Source organism: Mandrillus leucophaeus, unplaced genomic scaffold, assembly GCF_000951045.1.
Source record: "Mandrillus leucophaeus isolate KB7577 unplaced genomic scaffold, Mleu.le_1.0 Scaffold199, whole genome shotgun sequence".
Lineage (NCBI taxonomy): Eukaryota > Metazoa > Chordata > Mammalia > Primates > Cercopithecidae > Mandrillus > Mandrillus leucophaeus.
This window is the reverse complement of record NW_012102020.1, coordinates 1,242,459-1,255,075: the sequence shown is the minus strand read 5'-3', so window position 1 is coordinate 1,255,075 and position 12,617 is coordinate 1,242,459. Positions and strand designations below refer to the sequence as shown.

The 12,617-nt window shown below is 58.5% G+C and overlaps 1 protein-coding gene across 1 annotated transcript in view; it reads right to left on the bottom strand.

The window, feature by feature from the left end:
- Positions 1-12,617, bottom strand: part of TNK2 (tyrosine kinase, non-receptor, 2) — a 24,884-nt gene that overhangs the window by 7,256 nt on the left and 5,011 nt on the right. The window contains exons 3-9 of the mRNA XM_011978730.1: positions 11,171-11,241; positions 8,976-9,197; positions 7,198-7,350; positions 6,095-6,372; positions 4,130-4,256; positions 3,585-3,731; positions 3,392-3,486 (exon numbers count right to left, since the gene is read on the bottom strand). Of these exons, the coding sequence (XP_011834120.1) occupies positions 3,392-3,486; positions 3,585-3,731; positions 4,130-4,256; positions 6,095-6,372; positions 7,198-7,350; positions 8,976-9,197; positions 11,171-11,241 (1,093 nt within the window). The remainder of the gene's footprint in view (positions 1-3,391; positions 3,487-3,584; positions 3,732-4,129; positions 4,257-6,094; positions 6,373-7,197; positions 7,351-8,975; positions 9,198-11,170; positions 11,242-12,617) is intronic.

The following is a 12,617-nucleotide window of genomic DNA, read 5'->3' as shown; positions in this document are numbered from 1 at the left end:
GGAGGCTCCCCCTGCCCAGCCTCCCATACACAGGGCCACTGGCCTGGCCCCACCACACACAGCCACCCTGATTCCCACCCTGCCTGCAGGGTGGGAAGGAAGGAGAGAGGACAACACCCGGGAAGGGACAAGTCCCATCCGAAAAATAGGGCTACTGGAAGGAGCAGAGCCACGGCTCCCCAGCACAGGCACACACAGCCTCCCGCGGCGGCCCGCAGGGGAGGAACCCCGGCACCAGCCCGGCTGCGGCTCTCCTGCTACACCCACGGGCTCCCTGGTGGCGGCCCCGGGCCAGACGCTGGACTCTGGTCTCCACCTCTTCAGGGGCGCTCCTTCACCAGGTGAGAATGCAGCTGAGGCGGAGACCTCGCTCAGAGCAGCAAGACTGGCGCCCAAGGCAGGAGGCCACTCCCTCTGGCCTTTCCCTTCCACCAGCACTGCCCAGCTCCTGGCACACAAGCCTCCTCTGGGACCCACTTGTGCGAGGGAAAGGAGACACCAAGCCCACCTCCCTTAGCGCAGGCGTGGCCGAGGCAAGAGCCCCCACGGCTGCTGGGAGTCCTGACCACTCCGGAAAACATGCTTGCTCCTGGGGAAGGCGAGTAAGAGGGCAGAGAATGTGTGCAAGAAACACCCCTCAGAATCACACCCAAGCACATTCCCAGGAAGCTTCTCCCCCAAGAGGACCAGTGTCGCTTCTCACAGCCCACACACACCCGTGTGAGGTTCATTGTGGCCGAAGCACCAGCAGCCCAGAGGGGACTGAGGCCAGCCCTTCCCTCCAGGCCCACCCTGTCCGCACCCTCTCTCTCCCACCACCAACAGGCCAGAGTCCCTGGGCCATGGGAGGGCCAGGGCTGCCACCAGGCGTGACTGAAGCAGGGGCAGATGCGGACTTCCCGGGGAAGCAGGCAAAGGGCCCAACACCTCCGGCGTGAACCTTCTACCTCCTGCTGCCCCTGGGCCTCTGGTCAGCGTCTCTGGGGTAGACAAGATGGAAAACAGAGGCCGGGTGCCGAGAACTGCCTAAGGCTACCCCAGCTCTGGAAATCTCAGCACCGTGTTCCCGTCCTGGCCAGAGGTAGTCCAGAAATGGCTCAACCAATGCCGGACATTCTGTTCACAACACCCGCCCGCTCTTCTCTCTGGGGGTCCCAGGCGACCAGGCCTGGAGGGATAACCAGGATGCCTGGCTCCCACCCCCAACAGGAAGCCGAGGCTCCAGGGCCAGACCAGGCCAACGACCCGCAACGGATTCCAACACCCGCTCTGTATGCGGAACAGAAGTGCTGCCAGCCATCCCTTCCTCCAAATGAGCCCCCAGGAAAGACCAGTCATCAACTGTGTCTCCAAATCTAGACAGAGCACGAAACACCGAGGTGTCTTCCCTCTGCCCACAGCCTAGTACCCTGAGAAGGACTGAGCCTAGACTCAGAGCTGGGGCAGGTGTGGCCTCCCCGACTCCACACCAGGAGACAAACGCTGGACACAGCAAGCGGGAAGTCACTGCGAAGAGAAGGCCAGGCTAGGAGGGAGGCCCGAACACAGAGACCCACATGTGCAAAGCCAGGCCCAAAGACAGACAGAGCATCTGCCCGGAGACATGGAGACGGAGGCAGCCACACAAACATGGAGATATTCCGGGACTGAGAAAACAAGGGGCAGAGTCAAGCTCTGCCACCACTGTGCCACCACTGACACCCGGCCCACTCCCAAGCCTCACCGGCTGCCGTGGCCTCCTGCCCCTCACCTCCCACCTCCTGAGCAGCTTCAGGCACGGAGGGCAGGTGCTGTGGTCCAAGCCAGGGCTGGTGGCCCTGGGGAAGGAGCCCCCAGCAGCAGCCACAGGGAACCAGCGGCTGGGGCTAACAGGAGCCTTCAACGGAAGGGCAGGGCAGGGCGCACCCACAATCCTCCCGGGAGCAGCCGCTCCCGGCCCCTCCCGCTGCCCGCCTTGCCCCGTCAGTGACCTAAAGCACCAGATCCAGAGACACACGCCCCAAACACAGGCCACGCCGAGTCACCCCTGGGGACACTGGCAGGCACACAGGCTCCTGCTGAGAGCAAGGGAAGCGGGCGGTAAAGATCTGGGGCTCCAGCGGCAGCACAAGAGGGGCCAGGCCAACGGTTCTCCGGCTCGTGGAGGCAGACATGGACGTGGGGCTGAACTCTGGGCTGGAGGCCCTGCCAGGTACCTCCAGGGGACCCCCACAATTAATCTTCCTATTTCCAGAATGCTCCCCGGAGCGCCACGCTTGCAATCCCATCCCTGACCCCTCCACTCCAAACCTGCAGACTGTGTGCCTCCTGTCGCCAAGCCTCTCTTTCTAGAACCTTCTGCTTTCTTCCCCAGAATAACACTCCCAACCACAGGCCCTGCAGTCTCAGTATGTCATTCCTGTTCCCGGACCCTGGGCCCAAAGGTGAGGGAGCCAGGCCTGGGAAGGCTCGGGGTGTCGGGGCCACAGTGGTGCAGGTCACACTCCACGCAGCCCCCCCAGGTCTCCTCCCTATGCCCCCAAGAGGCACAGGATAGCACCGAAGGCTGCAGACCCCTAAAACCTGCAGTGTGGGCGGAAGAGGCTTCCTGGGAAGCAGCCCCACCCCCTCCTTGCCTGGCCTGAGTCACAGGAGCTGAGAGTACGGGGAATTTCCTCCACTTCACGCCTCTTCCTGGTCCTCAATACTCCCCGCTGCCTCAAAGGCACCTCACACCTGCCCTGCCCCCACCAGTTCCTCAGACGCCCTGGGGATCAGCTAGCAGAAGGCAGGGTCCGCGGTGGGTGGGGCCTCAGGGCAGGCGCTAGAACTGCGGGGCTCGGGTGGAAGACAGGGGCTCTGCAGAGGCTGTGGCAGGAGGGTTAGGTACAGAGAGGGTCTCCCCAAGGGGAGATGGGAAGAGAGGCCCAGAGGCTGGAGGCAGGCCTGGGAGCGCGTAGTGGGCTGAGCAGGAAGGATGGAAAGCTGGCAAGAGGGCAGGCTGGGCTGCTTCAGCTACTGAAAGGCACCCAGGTGGAAGGCTGAGGCCCTGTGCCAGGAAGCAGCAGGGAGAGAAGCAGGGAGGAGCAGAGGAGGAAGCACAGGAGTCCAGAGCTCTGCACGACCCAGGCCAGGCCAGGCCACTCCCTACCCCTCCATAAAGGCAGCCTGGCCCAACCACAGAGCCAGGCTGGAGCCCAGTGGGAAAGGGTGGTGGAGAGAAGCTGCGCAGGGAAAGGCACTAGGGAGACGGAGGCAGGCCTGTCCTCCCCTCACACTGCAGGGTTCAGGCCCAACCACCAGCCTGTGTGTGGCCAAGGGAATCTTGGAGGCCAAAGAGATCTGTCCACAGGCCCCTCTGACCTGTGCCCTTCAAGCGATCCCAGGGCGGGCCCAGCCCTGCACTCCCTACCTTCCCTCGATGACGGTGATGACGTCATTCATCTGGATGTGCAGTTTGTCTGGCTCCTCAAAGTCCTGAAGGGCTCGCATGTCCGTGGGCTGGGCCTGGGGGAAGAGAAAGGTCACTGCCGGCTCTGGGACTGACGCCTGGGTAGCCCCTCCGCTTGGACACCCCAGCTCTCCTGGGCTGACCTGTCCCTCACCTCCAGCAGGAAGTCCCGCAGGGCCACAAATGTAGGTCTGTCCTCCGGCTTGTGAGCCCAGCACTGGACCATGACGTTGTAGATGTCCTGGGGACAGTCCTCAGGCCGGGGCAGCCGCTCCCCCTCCTTGTCGATCTTATGCAGGATCTGAAGGTGAGGAGGTGCAGAGTTTGGAGACAAACAGAGCACCCAGCCCTTCACTTCCCGCCTTCCCTCCGGCCTATCCACAGCTGCAGCAGCTGCTGCCGTGCCTGGCCTCCACAGAAGGGATCTGCCTGCCCGGGAGGGGCCCTCTCCAGAGCCCTAGACCCTTCTTCCCAGGTCTGGGGCCTCGGAGCGAGTGGATGTGGCAAGGGCTAGAAAAGGAGGGCAGGCCCCAGCTTTTCCCTCCCCGTCTCTTTGCTGGGCTCTCCCTGAGGCCATACAGATACGGGGCGTGGAGGAGGGAGTCCGTGGGTGAGAGGCAGTTCCAGCAGGGCCAGGCTGCAAGCTGGGAATGGAACTCACCCCACCAGCCCTATGGGGGCCCATCTCCCAGCCCCCACCTGACTGCCATTGAGGCCGATCCAGGGCTCCTGGCCATAGGTGAACATTTCCCACAGCGTCACCCCGAACATCCAGGTGTCGCTGGCATGGGAGAAGGTGCGTGTCTTCAGGCTCTCCGGGGCACACCTGGCAGAGGCAGGGGTCAAAGAGAAGCCTCTCAAACACCCTACTTGCGTCCGCCCCGGGGACTTAAAACACTCATTCAGCGAACACTTGTTGTGACCCCGTGCCACGTTCAGCAGTGGGTCTTGGGGGCGCTGCGTGAAGGGGCAGGACTCCTTGACTACACGGTGCACAGACTTGGGGAAAACCATCTGAGCCCAGGTCCCTTCCTCACTGCAGCCTGGCGTGGGAAGAGGAGGGGAAGTTTCCCAGCCAGAGAAGCAGGGAAATGAAGGAGGTCAGAGGCTCTAGGACGGGGCAGGCAGAGAAGATCACTGGCTGTTTTCGGACTGTGGTGGGAGGATGACAATTCCCAGATCTGGGGCGGGATCCTGGGATTTGGGTCCTTCGGCAGGAAGGAGTGGGTGGGAAATTCAGATAGGGCCTGGGGAAGAACCAAAATGGGTAGAAACAGTCGTACTGGCTTCACCCAAATACATTTGTTCTGGGCACCCCCCGGGTGAGGGGGAAGCGCCACTGTGGTGAGGTTAGACACGGACATCCCGGCGTGGGCTGAGGTGCAGAGAGGAGGGTGGCACCTAGACAGGGAACCAGAGCGAGCCCTGCCCCTCAAAGGGGATGGGGCCAGGGAACTCTCTCGAGATCTCTAAGGCTCATTATCCTCATCGGTGAAAAGAGAACAATAACCCGCCCCCTTCATCGTGTTGTTTAAAGGCAACTGTATTAATACATTACCACGCAAACCAGGATGCCTAAATACAAAAGAGGCTGCTATAAATTAGTGCAGGACGACAGGCATAATCTAAGACCTATGCTCACCCTAGGGGTAAAGCCAGCTGCTCCTTAAGATGACCATGCGTTCTGCATCATAAGGGTTGCCCACAGTCGCCGCTCGGGCAAGCAGAACTGGAATAACCCTTCCCACCTCAAAGCAGGCAGATCACAGTCCTTTGGGTGCTTCTCGAACCAGAGGACCACCATGGTCTCAGCAGAGGATAAGCCCACAGAGGGGCCAGGGCAAGTACCACCCCCAGGGCACAGGTGAGCAGCCCTGGCCCATCTACAGGGCCTGCTGTGGCCTGGGCCTGTCTACCTCTAGCTCTACCTACAACATGCTTACCAACGAGTCTGTCCCTGGCAAACTTCCCCTGACATTTCAGGAAGCCTTTGAACACCCTACCGAGCAATGCCCCTTGGGTGAGGCCACGGCATTCATCCCTGTTAACACCCCACCCAGCAATGCCCCCTGGTGAGGACACAGCATCTATCCCTGTAACACCCCACCCAGCAATGCCCCTTGGTGAGGCCACGGCATCTATCCCTGTAACATCCCACCCGGCAATGCCCCTTGGTGAGGCCACGGCATTTATCCCTGTAACACCCCACCCAGCAATGCCCCTTAGTGAGGCCTCGGCATCTATCCCTGTAACATCCCACCCAGCAATGCCCCTTGGTGAGGCCTCGGCATCTATCCCTGTAACACCCCACCCGGCAATGCCCCTTAGTGAGGCCTCGGCATCTATCCCTGTAACACCCTACCCAGCAATGCCCCTTGGTGAGGACACAGCATCTATCCCTGTAACACCCCACCCAGCAATGCCCCTTGGAGAGCCCCACAGCATCTATCCCTGTGCTTTCCAGCACTCAGATCCTGGCATGCGGGCCCTCAAGAATTCCTAGATGGATGGTGAGTGAATGGGTGCAAAGGAGGGCACCCCAGGCTTAGAACAGACAAGGACAGGCCCAAGCAAAACCAGGGGCTGTGGTGGGTCAAGAAAGCCCCAGAACTTTGAGGCCGGGGTCTGCAGGGACTCTGTGAGCTGGCAGCACCTGCCCCTCACCAGGCGAAGGGCACCTTGCGATGTTCCTGCATGACGTAATGGTCGTCATTCTGAGGTAGTGCTCGCATCAGCCCAAAGTCCCCGATCTTGACCAGGTCGCGAGTAGCCAACAGTAGATTGCGGGCAGCCAGGTCACGGTGAATAAAGCGCTTGGACTCCAGGTAGCCCATGCCCTCAGCCACCTGCACAGCGTAGCGACTCAGAGTCCCCAGGAGGAAGTGGCCCTGGTGCTTACGTAGCCGGTCCAACAACGATCCCAGAGGTGCCAGCTCTGTCACCTGAGGCCACGGAGGAGGCAGGAGGAATGAGCTGGAGGACCCTGCCCCTTCTCAGCAGCCCACACTGGGCCCCCGGCCCCCTTCCTGAAGGCTTTCCCGAACCAGGCTGCACACTCCTTCCTGGCCTGCTGTCTGGGGACCTCTAGGAGTCCTGCAGTTTCTCAGGCCTCTCCCTCGAGACAATGTAGGAAACTGACACCCAGAGAGAAGGAGCTCAAAGAGGCAATGGCTAGAAATTCCAAAACTTGGCCAGGCCTGGTGGCTCACGCCTGTAATCCCAGCACTTTGGGAGGCCGAGACAGGTGGATCACGAGGTCAGGAGATCGAGACCATCCTGGCTAACACAGTGAAACCCCGTCTCTACTAAAAAATACAAAAACTAGCTAGGCGTAGTAGCGCACAGCTGTACTCCCAGCTACTCGGGAGGCTGAGGCAGGAAAATCGCTTGAAACCAGGAGGCGGAGGCTGCAGTGAGCCGAGATCGTGCCAGTGCACTTCCAGCCTGGGCGACAAAGCGAGACTCTGTCTCAAAATAAATAAATAAATAAAACGTAAATTCCCCAAATTAAACTCAATAGCCAGCCCCTCCCATAGGAGTAACTCTCTGACACTGAGCACCAGCAAATCCAGAGGCAGACCCGGACCCTACTGCAGCAGACACAGCCCGGACCAGGCTGGGCCCTTGTGAACCCCTTTACTCCATCAGGTGGGGGGACCAAAGTAGGATCTAGGGCGCCTCTGACCTCAGGACGGAGAGAGTAACTGCACCACACATCTGGGACCACAGCCCTCTCCCTGCCACCCGCTCCTGCCCACAGCACTCACCATCTTCATGGGCGGCGTGAGCACCACCCCGTACAGGCGGATGAGGTTTCGGTGGTCGAGCGAGTGCATGGCGTTGACCTCCCGGATGAAGTCATCCATGGCTTCTGGCTGGCTCAGGACGTCGGGCTTCAGGCACTTCACAGCCACACTCACCTGTCCACAGCGGGATGTGCAAGGACTCAGGACCTGCCAGGTCCCGGACACACGGAGCCAACCTGCTCCACCCTCCAACTCGGCTCAACGATCCCCGCCTCCGAGCTGCTCATCTGGGTGGGTAAGCACGCCACCAGTGCCTGGGCTTACATGCTCTACAGGAGGCCTGGCCGCAGAAGGGCAGAGCGCTGGCCCTCAGGAGCCATTGTCGGCCATGCCTCCCCTTCCTGGGGGAATGCTGGGCTTAAATACCAACCAAAAAGTAAGAGATAACCAGCATGATGAGAGAATATTCAAATGTTATAAAATGGATTTTTTTTTGAGATGCAGGCTGGAGTGCAGTGACACGATCTCAGCTCACTGCAACCTCCACCTCCCGAGTTCAAGTGATTCTCCTGCCTCAGCCTCCTGAGTAGCTGGGATTACAGGCAGGCACCACCATGCCTGGCCAATTTTGTATTTTTAGTAGAGACAGGGTTTCTCCATGTTGCTCAGGCTGGTCATAAAAAGGAATATTAAAAGTTCTTTTGCTGTAGAAGGAAAATGCTTTAAATGTAATGCCAAAAACAAATATGTGGAGCTAGAAGTCGGCACAGCGGCTTCCCCGGGAGAAGGGCTGAGTGACAGCAGCTTCCCCGGGAGAAGGGTGCACTGAGTGACAGCAGCTTCCCCGGGAGAAGGGCGCAGGCGCACTGAGTGACAGCGGCTTCCCCGGGAGAAGGGCGCAGGCGCACTGAGTGGACAGCGGCTTCCCCGGGAGAAGGGCGCAGGCGCACTGAGTGGACGGCGGCTTCCCCGGGAGAAGGGCGCAGGTGCACTGAGTGGACAGGGCATGAGGAGCCCTCTGAGGTGCCGGGAATGCACCGGACGTGACCTGGGCAGTAAGAACATGGCTTCTGCACAGGAAACAGTCACACCAGAACTGTATGCTGTGGTGCACACATGTTATCCCTGAGGGGAAAATGTTAAATGCAATGCCAGGAAGAACAAGATTTTAAAAGCTGTATCCAGAATTTGTATCTTAACTAAATCCGACAAAATACCTAAAGTAGGAGGAAGAGGCAGAAATGCCAACTCTGCTTCCTCTTAGTGGTGGGATTATAGGCGATTTTTTTTTCTTGTTTTTCAAGTAGTTTCCAAACTTTTATAATAAATAAATTATTTTTATAGTTGAAATAATAAATGTGCTTAGCTAAACCTGAGCATGGGCTGGGCGTGGTGACTCACACCTGTAATCCTAGCACTTTGGGAGGCTAAGGTGGGCAGATCACCTGAGGTCAGAAGTTCAAGACCATCCTGGCCAACATGGTGAAACCCTATCTCTACTAAAAAGACAAAAACTGGCTGGGGCGTGGTGGCGCACACCTGTAATCCCAGCTACTCAGGAGGCTGAGGCAAGAGGATCGCTTGAACCCAAAAGGCAGAGGTTGCAGGGAGCCGAGATCGTGCCCATTACACTCCAGCCTGGGCAACAGAAAGAGACTCTGTCTCAAAAAAATAAATAAAAACCCAAAAATCCTGTTGTGACGCGTCCCCAGTCCCATTCACATCCCAGTTGGGGGCAGAAGAGCCACTCCCAGCCTTGGGTCCCACGCCTCTGCTGGCCGGCAGGACACAGAGCTCACCGTCTTCCCTGAGGGCGCGTCCCACTCGCCCCTGCGCACCACGCCAAAGGAGCCATCGCCCAGCTTCTCCAGGAGGCGCAGGTCCTTCTCCCCAATGAGGCAGGTGAGGCTCTGCAGGGGCCCCTCCCCTGCTGGGCCCCCAGGGGCAGGCGAGGTCTTCCGGAAGGTGCTCTGAGAGTGATGAGGGGGGAACTCAGCCTCCAGTCGCTTTCCACTGAACACCTGTTTGAGGGCAGCCGGGGGCCAGATGGAATCCAACACCCAGGGTCAGTCACTCAGTCCCACCCTGCTGGGTCCACCTGGTGATCCCCTGGCTCGGCTTCCAGATAAGTCCTGGCTTTGCCAAACTGCCAGTGGGGCAGCCTGGCTGGAGGGCTGCACTCCGTCCAGGCACACCCCAAATACAGAACTCAAAGCCTGACGCTGGCCTCAAGGTGGGTGCCAGAAAAAGACCAACAGGCATCAGCCTGTGGCTGCAGTGGCCCCACACCCAGCTGTGCGGACAGGGAGAGTCCAAAGCCCTCCCAGCACTGCCCACCCAAGGTCTGAGTCTCCTCCTAGTCCTGCCCCACCCTCCCTTCCTGCACCCGCCGCCCAGCAGACTCCAGCCCTAACTCATGTAGATGGTGCAGGAGCCACAGGGGCCTCCACAAACACCTCCTTGTCCATTTTTAGCCCTGGCCCCTTCTCTGGCCTGACCATTTGGTGCTGTCTGTCTCCACCCTCACTAGGGAGTCGGCTGCCCTTCATCCTGCCCAGGGGAGAGGATAATTTTAGTCTGAGGTTGAACCGTGAGTGTGTGTGTGGTTCAGATGAAGCTAGTCCTTACTGGGGAGGGGCCTGGGAAGACAGTTGGGTTTCTGGAGGGGCGACTAGAGCTGAGGGCTGAGATAGAAGGAAGAGTGGAGGAGACTCTGAGGCCAGACTGGACAGGGAGGGGGCCAAAGGTCAAGGGACAGAAGAAAGGAGGCCACGAGGGTCAAAGCTGGCCACATCGGTCTGACTTGGCAGCCTCCACCGAGGCACCCACAGCCTAGGCTCCAGGCTGCAGATTCTTGCCAGTTTGGGTCTCACATCCCCAAAGCTGGTAGAGTCTTATCCATTCAGGCTAGGGTGCCTCAAATCTGAGGGCCTCTTCTGGCCTCTGTTGCTTCCTCACAGTAACTAGAATTCCTTATGTTTGCAAGCAATGTTCAGGTTTACAAGACCCTTCACAGTCATTATCTCTGGTGCCTCCCACAGCCCTGGGATATGAGCTGGGCAGTGGGCCCGGCATCATTTCACTGAAGACACGACGAAAGACGACAATCGGGAGGCCACTGACTGCCCAGGGACCTATCAAGAGCCAGTGGCAGATCCAAGACCCCTAAATCTCAGCACCCCTAAATCTCGGCAAACCACGCTGCTCTCTTCTCCGGCCTCCACCAGCCCGACACTACTCATCCTTCCCTAAAACCTGGGCAAAGGACCAGGACAGTGTTCCCAGAAAAAGCCACAGGGTCCCAAGAGACAGCCCCTTTGCCGGATTGCAGCCAGGAAAATCTCTGCTGCCCAATCCCACTCCAGCTGTTCGGCCCTGCCCACCCCCCACCCCAGCCCTGAGGCCAGAAATGGAGAGGAAAGGCCACGGCTGGCTCACTTCCTCTCTCATTGTCTTCCAGACAATGGGCAGAGTTCCACTGAGTCAGACCAGGGACTCACTACACCACAGACCCAAATTAGGACAAGGTGTGGGGAGAGGTGGGGACAGGCTGTGGGGAAGGAAGCTGTCAGCAGGGACAGATGACCAGAGAAACACAGAGATTACAGAGGGTCGGGGAGGAGGGAAGCCAAGTGAAGATGTTCTGGGTCCAGACAGGTCCACCGCCCCACGCTGGACACTGGCCCCAACGCTCAGACACAGCAGGGCTAAGTTAAGGCACACACTTGTCAGTGAGCTCCTGTTCCAGGTGCTGAGAGGGGCTGTGAAGGCCTCACCACACACAGGCTGCCTGCGTGTCCATATCTGGCGGAGACAGACACTTAGCCCGGCAGCTCTACAAGTGCCCTGCCCGATAAGACCCTGGATGCAGGGGTTCTGTACAAAGTGCCGGCGGAATGGCGAGATTCGACCTGCTGGGGAGTTGGGGAAGGTTCCCAGGACTGGAAGCGGTAGGGGGCATTCGAGGCTGCCACCCTCCCACCTCCTCACCCACCTTACTCATCCACGACTTGCGTTTGCACAAGGCCTTCCTCCTCTTCACAGCCTCCCACAGCCGCCGCTGGCCTGCAGGGAGGGTGGGGAACCCAGCGCTGTGAAGGCAGCTCAAACCCGAGAGAGGCTGCTGCCTATGGTGCCCTCGCGGGTGAGTCTGCCACTGGACACCACTCAGCACAACGATACCAATGAAATCAACCCCAACTAACCAGGAGCTTCAACTGACCAGACGGTCTCTGCACTCCACTTCCCGGCACTGGCTCTCAAACTGGGTGAAGGTGTTTAACCAAAAACTTGAAGTGGTGGGCTTCTCCCAGTTCTCAGGAAAAAATCAAGGTAATGAACAGAATTTTCTCAATGTTGAGGTTTTTTTCCCTCCATAAAATTTTGTTATGCTACTGGCATCAGACACCAACTATCCAGGCCAAAAGTAGCATAAGTCAATGTCCAACTCAGCACATGACTACCTATTAAGCTATTTTAACTTCAATGCCCTAATACGTTTCTAACGTTCTATGAAGAACATCACGACTTTTAAATGCCACAAGCCCCACTTTTAGGAAAAATACGAAGATAAAGGTTGAGCTCAAATCAGAGCAAACCTGTTTGTGCGCATGTGTGCGTCTGTGCATGTGCATGTGTGTGCGTGCATGTGTATGTGCGTGTGTGCATCCTTGTGTATGTGCATGTGTGCGAGTGTGCATGCATATATGTGCGTGTGCACGCATGTGCGTGCATGCATCTACGTGTCCGTGTGCGCGAGTGCGCATGTGTGCATGTGTGTGCGTGCATCTGCATGTGTGCGTCTGCGCGTGTGTGCATGCTTGTGTGTGTGTGCATGTGTGCATGTGCGTACGTGTGCATGTGCGTACGTGTGCATGTGTGCGTGCACATGCGTGCATGTAAGTGCGTGCGCATGTGTGTGCGCGTGTATGTGCACGTGCGTGTATGCATGTGCGTGTGAGACAGTGAGAAAGAGCACGCTAGTGGGAATCAGCAAACCATCTGAGAGTTAGCGTTCTCCCTACAGATCTCTGGACGTGGACTCCCCCCGCCAGCCCGTATTCAGAATGATGGGAACAGACTCAATTTGATGCTTATGAAGGAGAGGTGATCAAGGACATACTCTCTATGTAAGAACAAACAGAACGGGGCATGGAGTGACCCCTGTGTAGCCGGCTTTCGGGAAGGCCTCACTCTCCTCAAACTCCAATTCACCTTTACAACTGCCAACTGTTCTCATCACACATCAGCACCTACTGATGTCCCTCCTGCGCCGCCTCAGGGCCCTGGGACAGACACAGTCCTCAGCCTGCGCCACCTCAGGGCTCTGGGATAGACAGAGTTCTCAGCCTGCGCCGCCTCAGGCTCTGGGACACAGTTCTCAGCCTGCGCCACCTCAGGGCCCTGGGACAGACACAGTCCTCAGCCTGCGCCACCTCAGG